This window comes from Gracilinanus agilis, chromosome 2 (genome assembly GCF_016433145.1).
Source record: "Gracilinanus agilis isolate LMUSP501 chromosome 2, AgileGrace, whole genome shotgun sequence".
NCBI lineage: Eukaryota > Metazoa > Chordata > Mammalia > Didelphimorphia > Didelphidae > Gracilinanus > Gracilinanus agilis.
Window position 1 is genome coordinate 150,272,348 of NC_058131.1, and position 17,450 is coordinate 150,289,797.

Genomic DNA, 17,450 nt, shown 5'->3' on the forward strand with positions numbered 1-17,450 from the left:
CTAACCTTTGCCACTGTAAAAAAGTCAGTCTTTGGACCTGAGTTTCCCTATATGTAAAAAAATCACCAAAAATTACCTTTTAGAAGATTGATATGCAGCCTATATCATATTACTTGCCATCTCAGGGAAGGGATGAAATAGAGGAAGAAAATGTGGATTGCAAAATGTCCCAAAATGATTATTAAAATTGTATCTATGTATAATCTGGAAAAATAAATTAATATTTATTATGTATACTAATATAGCACATATTATTACATATGATAATATAATAAAATAGAAATAAAATATAAAATGAGGTAAAAAAGATAGTGAAAGTCATATATACACGCACATTTGTGATTCTTGGACACAGGAGTATTCTGAGTAATATTTAAGTATTTTTGTTTAGTGTTGACTCTGGAAATTGACCTATATGTATTTATTTTAATGCAGAAATAATGTTGATATTTGGAACCCATGTCGAACATCTATGAAGAGAAGGTAACGATGATTGCAGCAGGGGATTTGCAGGAGTTTGTTCCTTTTGGCCGTGATCACTGCAAGCACCACCCTAATGCGCTGAATCTTCAACTTCGGCAGCTGCAGCCTGCATCTGAGCTGTGGTCTTCTGATGGAGCTGCTGGTTTGGTGGGATCCCTTCAGGAGGTTACAATCCATGAAAAACAGAAGGTCTATTAAATTTCCAGTTATATTTTGGAAAACTAGAATAATATAATTGCCCAAGGTAACCTGCATGCAAACTGAGAAATGACATGCAATTTCTAGGACAGAAGTTAGATCTGGTGATAGGCATTTTATGAAAAAGTATGGGATTAAAAATCTTCCCTAGATCAGGAGTTCTGAACCTAAGGTCTCTAAACTATTTTTTTAAAACCCTTACCTTCCATCTTAGAATTAATACTGTATATTGGTTCCAGGGTGGAAGAATAGGTAGGGATAGGCAGTGAAGTTTAAGTGACTTGCCCAGGATCACATAGCTAGGAAATGCCCAAGTCCAGATTTTAATCCAGAACCTCTTATCTCCAGACCATATCCACTTAGCTACCTAGCTGTTCCCTCTTAATTTACTTAAAAAAAAAATGTGATTAATACATTGTTCCCTTTTGCACTACTTTTGTTTTATTCATTTAAAAAGATTCTGAAAAAGGGTCCATATTTTTCACAAGACTACTAACGGGATTCATAACCAAAACAAGTTAAGAACTCCTGTCTTAGAGTTAGGGTTTTTTTTTTTTCTTCTTTGTATCCCAGATGTACAAACATCTCCTAGTTTGGTTGGTTATGATTGTGCTTTTCATGGAATCATATTCAATCAGCATTAAGGCATATGTATTATTTTTCTGCAGTTTCCCTGAATATGATTTCTGGTCTCAGAGATGGGCCTGGGCAGTATTTTTTGCATGCTCATATTTTCTGCTTAGCAGAGCCCTAGATACATGCTACAAAAAACTTAGGGTTAATAAATTCTTAAATTCTTTTTCATTTTGTGATATAGCTAAAATAGTAGGCCTAGGTATATGTCCACAATTTTTGCCTTTCTTGCAAAGAAGCTAGTAGTAATTTATAGAATGCTCTTGAGACTATTTTTACTTTGTAATTATTGAATCAAATGGAACACATTTTAAGGATAGTATTTAAGAACAATTTATTAACATAATTATAATATATAATATAATAAATAATTATTAATTTCAGGAAAGCTGGCATTTAAGAAAAGGTGTAAGTGATATTGGAGAAGAGGTGGAATATGATGAAGAATTGTATGTGGCTGGCAATATGGTCATCTGGAGCAAAGGAAGTAAAAGCCAGGCGTCTGCTGTTTATAAAGCTTTTACTGTGGATAGTCCTGTTCTTCAGGTTGGAAATTATTTGTTTTATCCCTTGAGAGACAATATTTTGCTTAAACTCTACTTCGACAAATTTTACTTTTAGTGTTCTTCATATTTGTGTAATAAAAATTATATCCTACATATGGGTCATGATTTTTATCTAGTTTAAGAATTCTAGCAGTTATTAATTTTTTATTGATTAATTTTTTTGAAAAATGGAAATTTTTTTTCCATGGTTACATGATTCATGTTCTTTCCCCCTCTCCTCCCAACCACCTTCCATAGTCAATGCACAATTCCACTGGGTTTAACATGTGTCATTAATCAAGGCCTATTTCCATATTACTGATATTTGCACTAGGGAGATTGTTTAGAGCAGTGATGGGTAAACTGTTCCCCTGCAGGCCAAATCCAGACAGTGCTTTGCCCATCACTGCCTTAAGCAATTCCCTAATCACTATAAACTATATAACTACTGGTTATAAAACCAGTAGTGGTATGGCTGGATCAAAGGGTAGACAGTTTTTTAAAGCCCTTTGGACATAGTTCCAAATTGCCGTCCAGAATGGTTAGATCAATTCACAATTCTACCAGCAATGCATTAGTGTCCCTATTTTGCTATATCCCCTCCAACATTTATTACTTTCTTTTGCTGTTATGTTAGCCAATCTGCTCGGTTTGAAGTGGTACCTTAGAGTTGTTTTGATGTGCATTTCTCTAATTATAAGAGATTTAGAACACTTTTTCATGTGCTTATAGTTATTAATTTTAGTTATTTGCTTATATTAGTTATGTGCTTATAGTTATTAATTTTAACATGTGCCAAAGATAAAAGGTTATGCTATTTTGCTTTATATTGTCTTATCCTTCTTTTTTTGTGTTTATAGAGATTATAAATTACCTTCAAACATTATGGTCTTGTTTAACTTGTTTTTCCTCTTGAATAAAATATTGAATAATAATAATAATAATAAATATAATAATAAAAATAAAATATTGAAGGGACTTCCAGCATTATAAAAAATAAGCATTATGCTTATAGGGTAAAAAAAGATTTAATTTGTAGTCATGCTTTATTTCTTACCATAGTCTATAGTATCTTTTCAGATTGTAATTTGGTGACAAGATTCTTGTTATTCTGTTGTTTAGCTCTGCAGATTTCAGATCTGATTTCACTTCTAATTTTTGCTCATGATTAATTTTGATATCCTAAACATTCCTCTAGGTAACAGTTCTTAATCTGCAAAATGAGGAGGGTTAGTCTCAATGATTACAAAGTTTTCTCCCAGCTCTAAAATTTTGTGGGTCTGTGAAGTTTCCTTCTTTAGGATTGAGTTTATCTCAATAGGTTAGAGCAGTGATTTAGAGGGGCTGGTGATGTGAGAAATGTCCTCAGGTGAGGGGGAGGGGAGCAACCCAGCCCCACATCTCGCTGGCATTCTAGTAGGGAACTCTGTGCTGGGGAGATGAAGTGTATGCCCACAGAGAGGGCTCTGAGTGCCCCCTCTGGCATGTTTGCCATAGTTTTACCACCATGGAGTTGTAGCAGCGATAGGCAAACTTTTTAAAGAGGGGGCCAAAGGAAAGGAAATGCTCATCTGTCAGTCTCTTTCTAAGGTAACTCATTGTATTTGTCAGATTAGGAATAATGTTGTGGGGCCGGATAGAACATTTCAGGGCCCCCCCTGCATCTGGCCCCGGGGCCATAGTTTGCCTATCACTGGGTTAGAGTATTGAGTTTAGAATTGAGAAAACCTGGATTAAATCTTACCTCTAATGTTAATTAGCTTTGTGACTCTGTGCAAGCCACCTGACCTGGGTATGTCTCGTTTAACTTCCTAGGATAGAAGACATATCTTAGACTATCTGTTTGAAAAGGTTGCTGTGCTGGTGAAGGAATTTTTTCGCTAGTAGTTTTTTACACTGATAAAAATCGATTTTAACCTCAGTTTTCTCAATTGTAAAATGGAGAGGATAAAAGCACCTACCTTGCAGGGGTTTTGTGAGGATTAGATGAACTAATATTTGTAAAAAGCACTTTATAGCGTGCCTAGAACATAGTGGGCTCTGTATAAATGCTTATTTCTTTTCCTTTGTCTTTTCTTTCATTAAAACTCTTTTGCAAATAATAATGTTTTCTCGTATCTTTTATTTCTCCCAAGCTTTACTTTTCCCCTCATTTCCAGGTATTTTTTGCTAGTGATAGTCTATATGATTTTCTAAGACTTATTTGTTGAGTGGACCTGTGATTTTATTGACTTAGAGGGGTCTGGTGAGGGACTTCCTTTGTTATTGCAGATCAGCATCTTGTGCAGTGTGAACATGTAGGCTTCAGACAGTCACATGGGCACTGGACTCCTGGGATTTATCCTGGCCTCCCAACCAGCAGGTGTCAGAGATCAGTTGTTCTGACCCCATGGTGGGCTGTGGATACATGGGGCCATGTGGTATATTGCTTTTTCTTTTTCTCTTTGATTTTTAAGAAAGAAGACCAACTCATCTCTTGCCTAGAGAGTTGATAGATTTAAAATGCAGAAAGAGTAAGACACATACATGGTCAATCTAAGAACTCATTTTGTTGGACAGTGCTTATTTATGGTTATAAGACTTTTCTCTTTTTTTAATTGTAGAAAGGAGGGGAAGGAAAAATTGTAAAAAAAATAAAAGATGACAGAACTTTGCTTTAACTTTTGTTCTGAATACACTTGAAACAAACTCTTTGGGAACCTAAGAGTTATATAAGATTTTTTTGTGTCCTTATTGTGATTTCTAGGACCTTGATTAGGGCACAGAACACATGGATTCTAAGATAAAGAACTGTTTGGGGATAAAAAAAGATGTTAAAATTTCATCTCAAATGATTGAACAGAAAAGTTTTTTGTCACTTTACAAATGAAAGTCTTATTTGTTGGGAGGAAAAGGGAGAAAAATTCCTAAATGATTTTTTTTCCCATAAATTTGCTTGTTTTGGTTTTAGGCGCTGTGGTGTGACTTCATTATATCACAGGATAAATCTGAAAAAGCTGATAGTAAGTTTCCTTTTTTTGAATTTTATTTTATCTTTGGCTGTATTCTGTTATCTAGATATATAAATACTGTTCTACATAAGTTATTTGTAGTATTTCACTTATAAAATTGATTTCTGTTGCGGATTGAAAAGGATCTAGTTATATGGATTAAAGTATAGAAGTTTATAAATAACGTCTATGTTAATTCTTTAATTTTAGGTATCAGTGAAGTCAGTGAAGTAGAGAAATGCATATGCATATTACAAAGTTCTTGTATAAATGTCCATAGCGTGGAGGGGAAGGATTATATAGCTTCATTACCTTTTCAGGTAAACTTGTTTCAAATTTTAATCTTTTTCCATAAACTTTTCATGTATGGATATTCATATGGTAAACTATTGCATCCTAATAGTCAGCAATATAAATATTGAATTTATGAGAATAATGTTAGTTTAAACAAAATTATGCTTAAGGTTTGCTCGTCTTTTATGAGGAAAAAAACAAATGTGGTGAATTTAGAAATACCGAATCATAGTAGTACTCTGTAGTCTAAGCCAGTGATGGTCAAACTTTTTAAAGAGGGGGCCAAAGGAAAGAAATGCTCATCTGTCAGTCTGTTTCCAAGGCAACTCTTTTGAAATTTCATTGTATTGTATCCTACTCATTGTATTCGTCAGATTAGGAATAATGTTAAGGGGTGGATAGAACATTTCAGGGGCCACATCTGGCCTGCTGGCCTTGGTTTGTCCATCACTGGTTTAAGCCATTTTAGTTAAAGTTGAATGAATTACTAATTTTATTATTTTTATTTCCTATTGAGTAATTCAATTAACAATAGTAATATTAATGTGATTAAAATTAACATTCTCTAGTGTAAAACACATCAGTTTAGGATAATAAATCTTGATTCTACATGCATAATTCATTAATATAAAGTTATCTCTTTATTCTGTGTCTCCTTTCTATGCTTTGTAGATTTTATCCTTTTATGATACCTCTTGCATTTCTGAAAGCTTGGTATAATGTCCTAATTCAAGTCTTGATTTTAGTCATAGGATTTTATGTTTGATTTTTTTTATTGCTTTTTTTTAAACCCTTAACTTCTGTGTATTGGCTCCTTGGTGGAAGAGTGGTAAGGGTGGGTAATGGGGGTCAAGTGACTTGCCCAGGGTTACACAGCTGGGAAGTGTCTGAGGCCAGATTTGAACCTAGGACTTCCCATCTCTAGGCCTGGCTCTCAATCCACTGAGCTACCCAGCTGCCCCCTAGTCATAGGATTTTGAGAGGGCAAGTATCATCTCATCCTTAGGGTAGCTAAATCTAAAATTTTAAAGAAATGATATCGTTCATTTATTATACACTTATTGAGTAGGGAAAAGAAATATTGTTAGAACCCCAATATTATTTTGCTAACGTGATGCCTTAATTCTTTTCTTTCCTCCTTCTCCTCCCAACTGGTAGGTGGCAAATGTATGGCCCACCAAATACGGTTTATTGTTTGAACGAAGCAGTTCTGCACATGAAGTACCTCCAAGTCCACCCAGGTATTCGTTGAAGAATTTCATTTTGTATTGGACTGTTATAAAGCAAAATGTCTAAATAGCAAATATTTGGGGGAGCCCATTCATAAATATCATGCATTTATTGGCCATTCCTTTTATTTAAGACTGAATCATGTACTGCTTTGAATTATTATTTAACTTTGTGTGAATGTCTTTTCTCCCTATTTACATTGTAAACACTTTGAAAGAATGATATATAATACCTAATAGGCACATTTCATTTTTTTGAGTTTTTTTTCTATCTTGTCCAGGTTATAAATGTAATGGCCACTTATGGGCCTAATTCCAAAGCTAATCAGCACAGAGACTTTATCCTCCTCCATTTTATTGACCTGGAGCTATATGCCCTTACTTAGGCATCCTAGTGGCTCTATACTCCTGTGACTGACTATATTGGGGCCAGACTTAGTGCAGACATCTGATCAGCTTTAACCCTACCGTAGGTTAAAACTTCTGGACTAAAGTGATTGATGGGTCTCAGCATCCCTAGTCTCAGGGATTACAGGCATGTACCATCATGCTCGACTCAGCAAATTTTTTTTTTTATTAATATTAGATTTTCGAACTCTTGCAAAGGAGACAAAAATAGTGTTTGAAAAGTTTACTTTTAACTGTAAAACCCAGAAAATTTGAAGATTTCTCATTTAGCTAAATAAATAGTTTTGTGTGTGTGCATTTTTCCTTTTGAAAAGATACATTGTAAGCCTGTTATTATGATCAGTACAGAGAAGCTGGTCACAGAAATTATTATTTGATGCCCAGTTTTAGTAGAATTAGTTTCACTGAAGGATTTTAATAGAATAAAGGATCTTAGTCCCATTTTTCCATTTCCTTTTGAGTTGTAGTGATTGATACTCAATGGGTCATTTTCAATTTAGCTCAACAAACATTTAGAACTGGCTAATTTTGATACAAAGTCGGCAAGTCAGGGTAAATAGGTCAGCCTTAGGAGTTAGGAAAATATTTCATTTATTGTCTTTACTTTTACTGTGAACGAGGTACTTTATCTTTCATTGTCCAGGCAATTCTCTAAGACTTTAAGGTGTAGGCATTGAAGGAAACACCAAGTGTTCCCTTACTAATGAAATTACAAGTCTGAACATCCCCCAAAATATGCTCCTTGGGGCTATGGAAATCAGTAGAGGTCTGGGGAAAATGATAATAGTTTGTGGAAAAAAATCATATTAACTAGAGTAAAAGCACTAATATATAGGTATGGGAAAATGGGCCTTTTTGCCAAAATCTGACTTTTATAACCATATTCTTTTTAAAAAATACATTTTTATTGGTTGTTTTTACATTTCCTTTAGTTCTCTCTGCATTCCTATCCCACAAGTGTCCTCCCTTATAATAAAGAATTTTTTTAGAAAAAAGAAAGAAAAAATGAATAAAACTGACCAATCCATTTTTAAAAATCTGACATATGCAGTGTTTTATTTCCATAGACCTTCCCGTTCCCTACCCCTTACCTCTGCAAAGAAAAGAAGGAAGATATTTCTTCATATCTCTTCTATGAGGCCAGTGTTATTCTTTATAATTTTGCAGTAACCATTATCTTTTTTAAAAATATATTTTTATTTATGTTTGCCTTTTTAAAAAATAAAAACCATAGTTTTTCTCAGTCTTCCTCACTTTTTCCCCCTCCCAGAGAGCTGGCTGCTAACAAATATTTTTTAAATATGAAAAAAGAAGGGGAAAAAAGATTAACATAGTTGATCAGTACATTGAAAATGTTTGAAAACATACAGTGAGCATCACCTGTGGATCTCCTACCTCTGCAAAGTGATTGGTTGAGACCATCCTCTCATATTTTTACTTTGTAATTTTTCAACAGTCAATTTTGATTTTTATGTATATATGATCGTTCTTTCTACATACAGTGTTGAAGTCATTATGTATATATTGTTATTTTGCTTCTGCTTACATAGCACCAATTCATATAAATCTTTCAATGGGACTTTGTATTCATCACATTCATCATAGTTTACAGCACAGTAATATTCCATTATGTTCATGTAACACAGTTTGTTTAGCCATTCTTCAATTGACAGGCATGCATTTGGTTTCTAATTCCTTGCTACATGAAAAATGCTGCTATAAATATTTAGATGTATATGGCATCTTTCTTATCAATGTCCACCTTGTGGTGCAAACCCAGTTAAGGAATTTCTGGGTCAAAGGTTATGAATATTTTAGTCATGTTATTTCCATAATTATATTTTGCTTTCTAAAGAGATTGTACCATTTCTCAACCTCAACAGCAATGCTTTAGTGTGCCACACCTTTTCTAATATTGATTATTTGCTGGATATCAGAGTTGATTTGACTTCCATTTCTTTTGTTGGTCATTTGGAGCATTCTTTCATGTGGTGGTAATAATTTGCTGTTAATCTTTTGAAAACTGTTCATATCCTTTAATCATTTATTAGGAAATTTTAAACATATAAATCTAATTGCTGTTAAAATTTGGAGATGTGATTCTTTTATAAGGAAAATGTTAAGTGGAAGTAGTATCTTATTATAGTTATAATTGTTTTAGTGCTCATTTCATTTAATTTTTGTCTTTTTTTTGCTAGAGAACCATTACCCACCATGTTCAGTATGCTGCACCCACTGGATGAAATAACTCCTCTTGTTTGTAAATCTGGAGGTAAGTGGATTTTGTGGCTATATACCTTGAGCTAAACTACATAGGTACAAGATCTCTGAACCAAGATAAGCTGAATATAGTCAAACAAGAGATGGAAAGATTAAACATTGATATCTTGAGTGTCACTGACTTTGGATGAGAATGGGTGAATTTGATTCAGGTGATTACTATATATGCTACTATGGGCAAGAATACTTTAGAAGAAATGGAATAGCCCTCACAGTTAATAAAAAGGTAAAGAAGGCAAATTTAGCATCATAGCTATATAAGATTATGCTCTAAATACTGATGATGACGAGGTCAAAATTAATTCTACAAAGACCTATAACATTTCTAGAAATAACACCAAAAAAAGATGTCCCATTCATCATAGGGGACTGGAATGCTAAAGTAAGAAATCAAAAGCTAATTGGAATAACAGACACAGTTGACCCTGGAACACAACATTTAGAAGAGTAGAGGCTAATAGGGTTTAATTAAGATGACCTACTGGTCATAGCAAGTACTCTTCAACAACCCAAATGGTGACTCTACACATGGACATCACCATATGGTTAATATTGAAATCAGATTGATTATATACTTTATAGCCAAAGGTGGAAAAACCCTGTATGGTCAATTAAAAGATTACCTGTGGCACAGATCATTAACTTCTTATTACAAAATTCACACTTAAATATGCCAAACTGGATGAATCAAAAACTGGAATTAAGATTACCAGAAGAAATATCAACAATCTCAGCTATTAGGATGATACCATTCTGATGACAGAAAATGAAAAATTAAAAAGCTTCTTGATGAGAATGAAAGATGGGCATGTAAAAGGTCTCTTGAAACTTAACATGAAAGTAAAAGATGCTTGCTTCTTGGGAGAAAAGCTTTGGCATATTTGGACAGTATGCTAAAAAGCATCATCTTATTGACAAAAGGCCCACATAGTAAAAATTGTGGTTTTTCCAATAGAAAATGTATGATTGTGAAAATTGGACCACCAGGAAACCTGAGTATTGTAGAATTGATGCTTATGAATTGTGGTTCTAAAAACTTAATTTTTTTTTAAACCCTTACCTTCCATCTTGGAATTAATACTGTGTATTGGTTCCAGGGCAGAAGAGTGGTAAGGGCTAGGCAAGGGGTGTTAAGTGACTTGCCCAGGGTCACACAGGAAGTGTCTGAGGCCAGATTTGAACCTAGGACCTCCCATCTCTAGACCTGGCTCTCAATCCACTAAGCCACCCTGCTGCCCCCTCTAAAGACTTTAGAGAGTCCTTTGGATAGCAAGATCAAATAAGTCAGTACTTAAGGAATTAATTAAAACTATTCATTGGAAGGTCAAATACTAAAGGTGAAGCTTAAATATTTAGTTGCCATGTAATGAGAAGACTGACTCATGTATGTGAGGTAAAGGAACTCAAGATGTTTAATGTGGGAAGAAAGAAAATCTAGAAGGGATGTGATACTTGTCTTCAAGAACTGGAAGGGTCCTTGTCAGTAAGCTTTCATATGTGCCAGGCATTATCACTGGTCATACAAAGACAAAAATGAAATATTCCTGGCCTATTTTGTGGAAGTTATGAATTAAGTTTTAGCCAAGATGTAAAGCAAAATTTAGCTATTAAGAGTTCTTGGGAGGAGAAATAACCTGCTTCAGAAGGTGATGAGTTCCCTCTTTCTGCATGCTTTTGAGTAGAGGCTTTTGTTGAATATACTGAGTTTACAATGTAGGCAGGGAATGCAACATTTACATTTATAGGGGTAGGCAAATGACTTGGAAGGGGAGGAAGATAGTATAGTGTCATGGAGAATCATAAAAAGTATAAAAAAGAACTTAAGTTGTCTAATTAAAGAAATTAAGATATTCTCAAAGATGGAGGGGAGGGAAAAGTATATTTCAGGATTGGGACACAGCCTGTACAAAAGCACTGAGGGGAAGATGGAATGATGTGTACAAAGAGTAATAATGAGGCCAGTTTGGTTAGACCAGGGATTCTGAATCTTAATCTGTAGTCTCTGGACTTGATTATTTTTTTTATGTTAACAGGATTTCAGTATGATTATTTTTTGGTAATACTACATAGTTTGTGCATTTAAAAACATTCTGAGAAGGTTCCATAGGCTGCCTGGAACATAGCATATTCTTAATAAATGTTTACTGATTGATTCACAAACACAAAGAGGATCCATGACACACAAAAAAAGATTAAGAATCCCTAAGCTGGACCATAGTGTGCATGAAAGGGAGTGATGTGTGTGTAATAGGGTTGGAAAGGTTTGCCAAGCTTTCAACATCAAAGGAGTTTGTATTTGGCCACTGGAGTTTGATAAGGGAATGACCTGGTCAGACTTTTGCTTGGTAAAGATCATTTGGAAGATGGTGGGGAGACCAATTAGGAGGTTATTGAGAGTTGATCAGAACCTGAACTTGGGAAGTGGCTATATCAATGGAAAGAAGGAAATGAAGTGAAAGAAGTTTAGGGTAACAAGGCTAGACAGTAATTGGATATATGTAAAGAATGAGAATAAGAAGCTAAAGATGACACTGAAGTGGTGAATTTGAGTAACTGGAAGGTTAGGGATGCCCTCATCAGAAATAATGAAGTTTGGAATAAAGTAGGTTTTGAGGATAGGTAATATATTCACTTTGAGATCTGCCAAGTTTGAGGTGTTTCATTAGGCTTTTTCCAAGTCTGATATTCTGTGAAAGTAAAAGTGTTAAAAAGTAAAGGATAAAGTGTGCATTACATTTTTAAAATTTTCTGTAGTTAAGTGTTTGATTATTTTTTAGTTGAAGTTTTGTTTTCATCATTACTGCTCCTTTCCTCAGGTCTTTTTGGAACATCAAGGGTACAGTATGTTGCAGACAGTGCAATGAAAATTGTTTTCCTCAATACTGACCCTTCCATCGTAATGACCTATGATGCTGTTCAGGGCTTACATTCCCTTTGGATTCTGCGCAGAGTGAAGCCTGAGGTAAGGAAAAGAGCAGGTTAGTATTTTCTTCATTTAAAGTGCTAGTAATACTTGCCCTTGCTGATATTAGGTGCGTGGGAAATATTTCCTTCTGACACATACTGTACTATAGAAATATAGTAGCTGGTGGATAGCCTTTTAAGTTTTGTAAAACACTTTATACATTGTTTTTTGATCTTCATGACACTATGAGGTCCCCCATTTTGCAGAAGAAAAAGCTGAAACTTTGAGAGGTTATGACTTGTCTATGGTCTCACAAGTAGTAAGTGTCAGAGGTAGTATTCAAATCTGAGTCTTTTAGATTTCCCTGTTTGTTATTGAATCCTCTGGGACATGCTGCCTCTCAGTAGAATAAGTGACCTGGGTGTCATATCTGTCTTCAAGTTTTATTTTCTGTCACTTTTTAGCCATGTGACCTCTGACAAGCCAAAGAAATGGGGATACTAATAACTGCACTACTTATCTGAGAGTGTTATTGTGGGGAAAGCACTGTGTAAAATATAAATTATTTAACTCTGAGATCTATTATTAATAAATTATATAAAAGAAAAAATACCTTAAAAAGCCATTTATTCTCATCACAGAAATACTGCCATTTCAAAATAATTTTTTTTCCTCTATTTTTCCTTTTTAAACTAAGGAACAGAATGTTGTTTTAAAGTTCTCAGAACAAGGGGGCACACCACAGCATGTGGCTACCAGCAGCTCCCTTACTGCTCACCTCAGAAGTCTCTCAAAAGGAGATTCACCTGTGGCTTCACCTTTCCAGAATTATTCTTCCATTCATAGTCAGAGCCGATCAACATCTTCACCCAGTTTACATTCTCGTTCACCTTCTATTTCCAACATGGCAGCTCTTAGGTAAGTACTAATAGTATTTGTGACAAACAACTTTGAAATCCCAGGAAAAATGTACATTATAAAATTTGAAACTTTTCTTCATGTTTTTGTTACAATTTCAGAATCATTCTGCAATAGAATGTTTGGAATTAGTAAGTAGGTAGCTTTTTTATTTTCTTATAGTTCCAAATTTTTTTTGTCACTTTCTTTATTAAATCCTTTTTAGAAACTTTATTTTTCTCCCTAAGAGCCTTAAAATAAAATACCACTAGGAACAGTATGCTGATGACTTTTATGTACACTAAAAATATAGGTACTGTTTTAATAATTCTTCACTGTTTGACATATTTAAAATTTTTCTGTTTCTATTCCTTTTTTATTTGTATTAGCAATGTTTGACTTAAAAATATGGTAGACTGCATAATCATAAGTCAGACCAAATTACTTGATTATAGAATTAGTTAGCCAACTAAAAAAGTAGAAAATATCTCTCATCCCCAAACCTCAGTTTTAGGTAAATGCATTACCTTGTATATTTCACTTGGTTCAGGAGAGCACTAGCATGGTGTTTCTAACACATTATTCCAGGAATGCTCTTGTCTGTATAGAATATTGGAGGATGTTAACATGGTTTTTTTTAAATTCTTACCTTCCCTCTTACTGTATATTGTTCTAAGGCAGAAATTGAGAGTAGGCAATGGGGGTTAAGTGACTTTGTTATGCAGCTAGGAAATATCTGAGGCCAAATTTTAATCCAGGACTTCCATCTCTAAGCCTTGCTCTTAATCCACTAAGCCCCCTACCTGACACCTGTATGTGTTTTTTAAACCCTGTGTTGATAATCCATTATCACAGCTGACATTTTGTATTTGGTTTTGCAGTCGTTCCCACTCTCCTGCCTTAGGAGTACACTCATTCTCAGGGGTCCAGAGATTCAACTTTTCAAGCCATAACCAATCTCCAAAGAGGCAGAGTGTTTCCCATTCTCCAAATAGCACTTCTAATGACTCCTTTCTTACACCAGAAATGGAGCCAATTGTTCCAGAACTTTGTATTGACCACTTATGGACAGAAGTAATTACTACTACCAGGTTTGTAATTGACCTTTTCGGTTCTCTCTGGAAAAAGCATTGGTATTTGAAACACTGTTTTTCATTGCCTTGAGAATCATTTGCTTTTAAATATTAATGCCATATTTATACTAAATCTATGCATGACTAGGTTGGGTAAAGGAGAAGGCAGGTAACCTCTCCTCACTAAGATTATTATAGAAAAACCAAAATGAGATTGTAATTCTTCATACTGGATTTGTGCTCAAAACCATAATATGGCAGAGGACCACAAGGATGGGAGATGTTTTTTCTTTGGTGGACTATAGGTTGACCAGATTTCGTAGGGTGAAGTTTTCGTAAAAGTTGAAATTTATTTCAAGCCCTATGTCATCCAAATGTTCTGTGCTTTCTAAGGCTTCTGGCAGTGAACCCAAGCACCAGAGGAAGATGCTTACCATCAAAGAATAATAAAATAAATATAATGCCACTACTCTGCAGATTTTCACCTATCACAGGAGTCTCTGGAACATAACTCCCATGATAGGTGAGGGATCACTATACACTAAAAAGATTTCTGACTGGGGCCAAGTGTATGTGGAACTAAAACAAGGGCAAATATCAAATAGGAACACAGCATGCCTCCTGCGTTATATAGTATTCTTTTGCCAAAGAATTTAGTTATGTCAGGAAAAACAACTGAAATTTAATTTTATATAAATTAAAACTTAAACACTACAGAAATAAAATTTGTAATATGTGCCATATAAAAGATATGATCTTCCAAAAGCATTGCTTCAAGGATTTGAAGAATCTGAACTCTGGTTTGGGAAATTGTGCCTAAGTCAGCATATGTTGTGTAAAAGAATCTATTTTTGCTTATGTTTCTTTTTTTCTTTTTTCTTCTTTAATATTATTAGAGAGAAAAATTCCCCAGCCTCAAAAGTATTTATTACGTCTGACCTCTGTGGACAGAAGTTTTTGTGTTTTTTAATAGAATCCCAACTCCAGCTTCGGTAAGTGCATGTGTGTGTGTGTTTTAGGTTTTTGTAGAATGTATTTCTTCATAGATATAAAATATTCTATATTAGAAAGGAGATGAATAAAATCTATAAATTCTCAAATTTTGGAAATCATTTCACTAGTGTAATTTATAGAGTCTTGGACTTACAGTTTAAATCTGGATCTGACTGAATGAGTAGCTTTTGTCATCTTGGACAAATCACTTGACTTACTTTTCTTCCTGTTTCTTTATTTGGAAATCTAGGGGTTATGCTAAGAATTTTGCCAAGGGCCCTTACAGATCTAGAAGTTTATTATCTGAAAGAAACATTCATCAATATGAATTTTAAGAGGAACATAACATGTGGCCATAAAAATGTCAGAAGTTCTCCCTCCCTCCCTCCAATTATTTAAAAATCTAGTTTTTTACAAAAACTTGTTCTGTTAATGTTGTTGAAGGAAATGCTTAGAGGCTGTAGTGGATGGAGCACTGCACCAGAACACAGACTTGGGTTCTCGTTCAGAATCTTTTGCTACATATACCTAGATATTTGTATATTCGTCATTTGTGCATTTTTGATATTTTAAGTTTTCAAAAAACTTTCCACCACATTATCTCATTTGTGTTTCTTGGCAAAACCAAATTAGATTGGACAACAGATGGTATCTCTAGTTTCCTCAGAGCCCTTAAGTGGCTTGTCACAGATCTTAGTGTTAAAATGAGAAGCAGAATCTAAAACATCTCCTATTCTTATGTTCCATCTATAAAATGTCTATGCTTCTTAATTGCTAAATCACTTAAGCTATGAGATTGATCAATAAATGTACATTTATTGAGTACCTACTATGTGCCAGGGATTGTGCTAAGCACTGGTGATACAGAAAGAGGCAAAAGACAGTCCCTGCTCTAGGAGCTCACCATCTAACAGTATATAGACAACATGTAAATATCTATATAGGATAAATAGGAAGACATTAACAAAGAGAAGACATTAGAATTAAGAGGTGAGGAAAGTCTTCATATAGAAGATGGATTTTTAGATGGGACTTTTAGCCAATAGATGGAATTTAGCCTCTGTTCCAGATATGAGGGACACCAGGAGTGAGGGATAGCCAGAGAATCCTAGGAGCCAAGATTCAGTCTCAAGAGTTTTGGAATAGGTGATTTTAGAGATCCCCATAATTTTTGTAAAGATAAGGTAGCAAGCTCTTATTCCCATCTTGAGTGGCCTCACAGTGCCTTGAACATGCTGGTACAACCCTGTCTGTTGTGCCCCTAATTTCTTTCTTTTATAGACAAAATATAGTATTATTCACTAGATTTAGGAATATTATATTTCTGTTAAAAATAAACCTTTAATCCTGTGTTGGCCTTGGTTTTCTGAAATTTCTAGGCTTATTTCTTTTAAAAATTTTATTGTGAATTAGGAAACTACTCACATGAACATTTCCATACACAAAAAGGGCCAGAAAATAGGCCTTGTACATGAAACTGCAAATCCACTGTTGTTCCTTTTGAATTTTACATGGTAATACCAATAATTGCCCCACTTGTGTATTCCTCTTGGAAACTTTCCACCTTCCTTGTGTCCTTTGTATATTTAATGATGTTTCATTGACACCCTTTTCTTTTTTGGTATTACTGTCATCATTATGTGTTATGTGTATACACAGATGTTCTAGCTGCATGATTTTGTTTGTGCAAAGGCATTTTAATTTTAATATTTAGTTTTATTTCACTAAAATTGTGCTTTTTCCTTGTGATCCTCTGTCTCATGAACTATTTCTCTACTTTAAGAGGTATCTCATTCCATTTTCCTTTCATTTGTTGAATTTGTTCATTTGATGATAGGACCTTTTGCATCTAGGTGTATCAAATCATTGAGATAAGGGCACACAAGCCTTAGTTCTTCCAGATTGCTTTCAAATTTTCCCAGCCATTTTTGTTGACTAGTGTGTCCTTAGCCTAATGATTTGTGTCATTGGGTTTATCTAACACTACTATGTGCCAGTGCTTCTGGTCTTCTGTACCTAATCTGTTCCATGGATCAGTTCTTTTTTAAAAACTCATATCAGTTATTGCTTTGTAATATTTGAGATCTAATGATTTAGAGTCCCCTTCCTGTTTTTTTTTTAATGATTTCTCTTGAGATGTCTGAGTTTGTTCCTCCAGATAATTATAATTTTGTCTATGTCTATGCATAATAGCTAAAATTTATGTAAGGCTTCAAACTTTGCAGAGTGTTTTACATATATTATCTCATTTGATCCTAACAGTGACCTTGTGAGGTAGATGCTGTTATTATTGTTTTTTTTAACAGATGAGGAAACTCAGACTGGCAGAGGTTAAGGTTAAGTGTCCAGGACTACAGACCTACTAAGTGTTTGTGAGAGAATTTGAACTTAGTTCTTTGATTCCATGTTCTGTAGTACTTTTGAATGGATAGTACATTTAGAGGTGTTCAGAAGTGTTTGAATGATCAGATTCAAAGAGTAATCATTAACAGTTCAAGGTCAGCATTAAAGGAATTCTTTCG

General features: G+C 34.4%; 1 protein-coding gene across 1 annotated transcript in view; it reads left to right on the top strand.

Annotated features, from left to right (window-relative positions):
- The first annotated feature begins 459 nt into the window (after positions 1-459).
- ANAPC1 (anaphase promoting complex subunit 1) overlaps positions 460-17,450 on the top strand; it is a 122,633-nt gene continuing 105,642 nt past the window's right edge. The window contains exons 1-10 of the mRNA XM_044659509.1: positions 460-672; positions 1,699-1,860; positions 4,810-4,865; positions 5,076-5,169; positions 6,302-6,384; positions 8,979-9,052; positions 11,877-12,022; positions 12,663-12,883; positions 13,744-13,953; positions 14,832-14,927. Coding sequence (XP_044515444.1) covers positions 460-672; positions 1,699-1,860; positions 4,810-4,865; positions 5,076-5,169; positions 6,302-6,384; positions 8,979-9,052; positions 11,877-12,022; positions 12,663-12,883; positions 13,744-13,953; positions 14,832-14,927 — 1,355 coding nt within the window. The remainder of the gene's footprint in view (positions 673-1,698; positions 1,861-4,809; positions 4,866-5,075; positions 5,170-6,301; positions 6,385-8,978; positions 9,053-11,876; positions 12,023-12,662; positions 12,884-13,743; positions 13,954-14,831; positions 14,928-17,450) is intronic.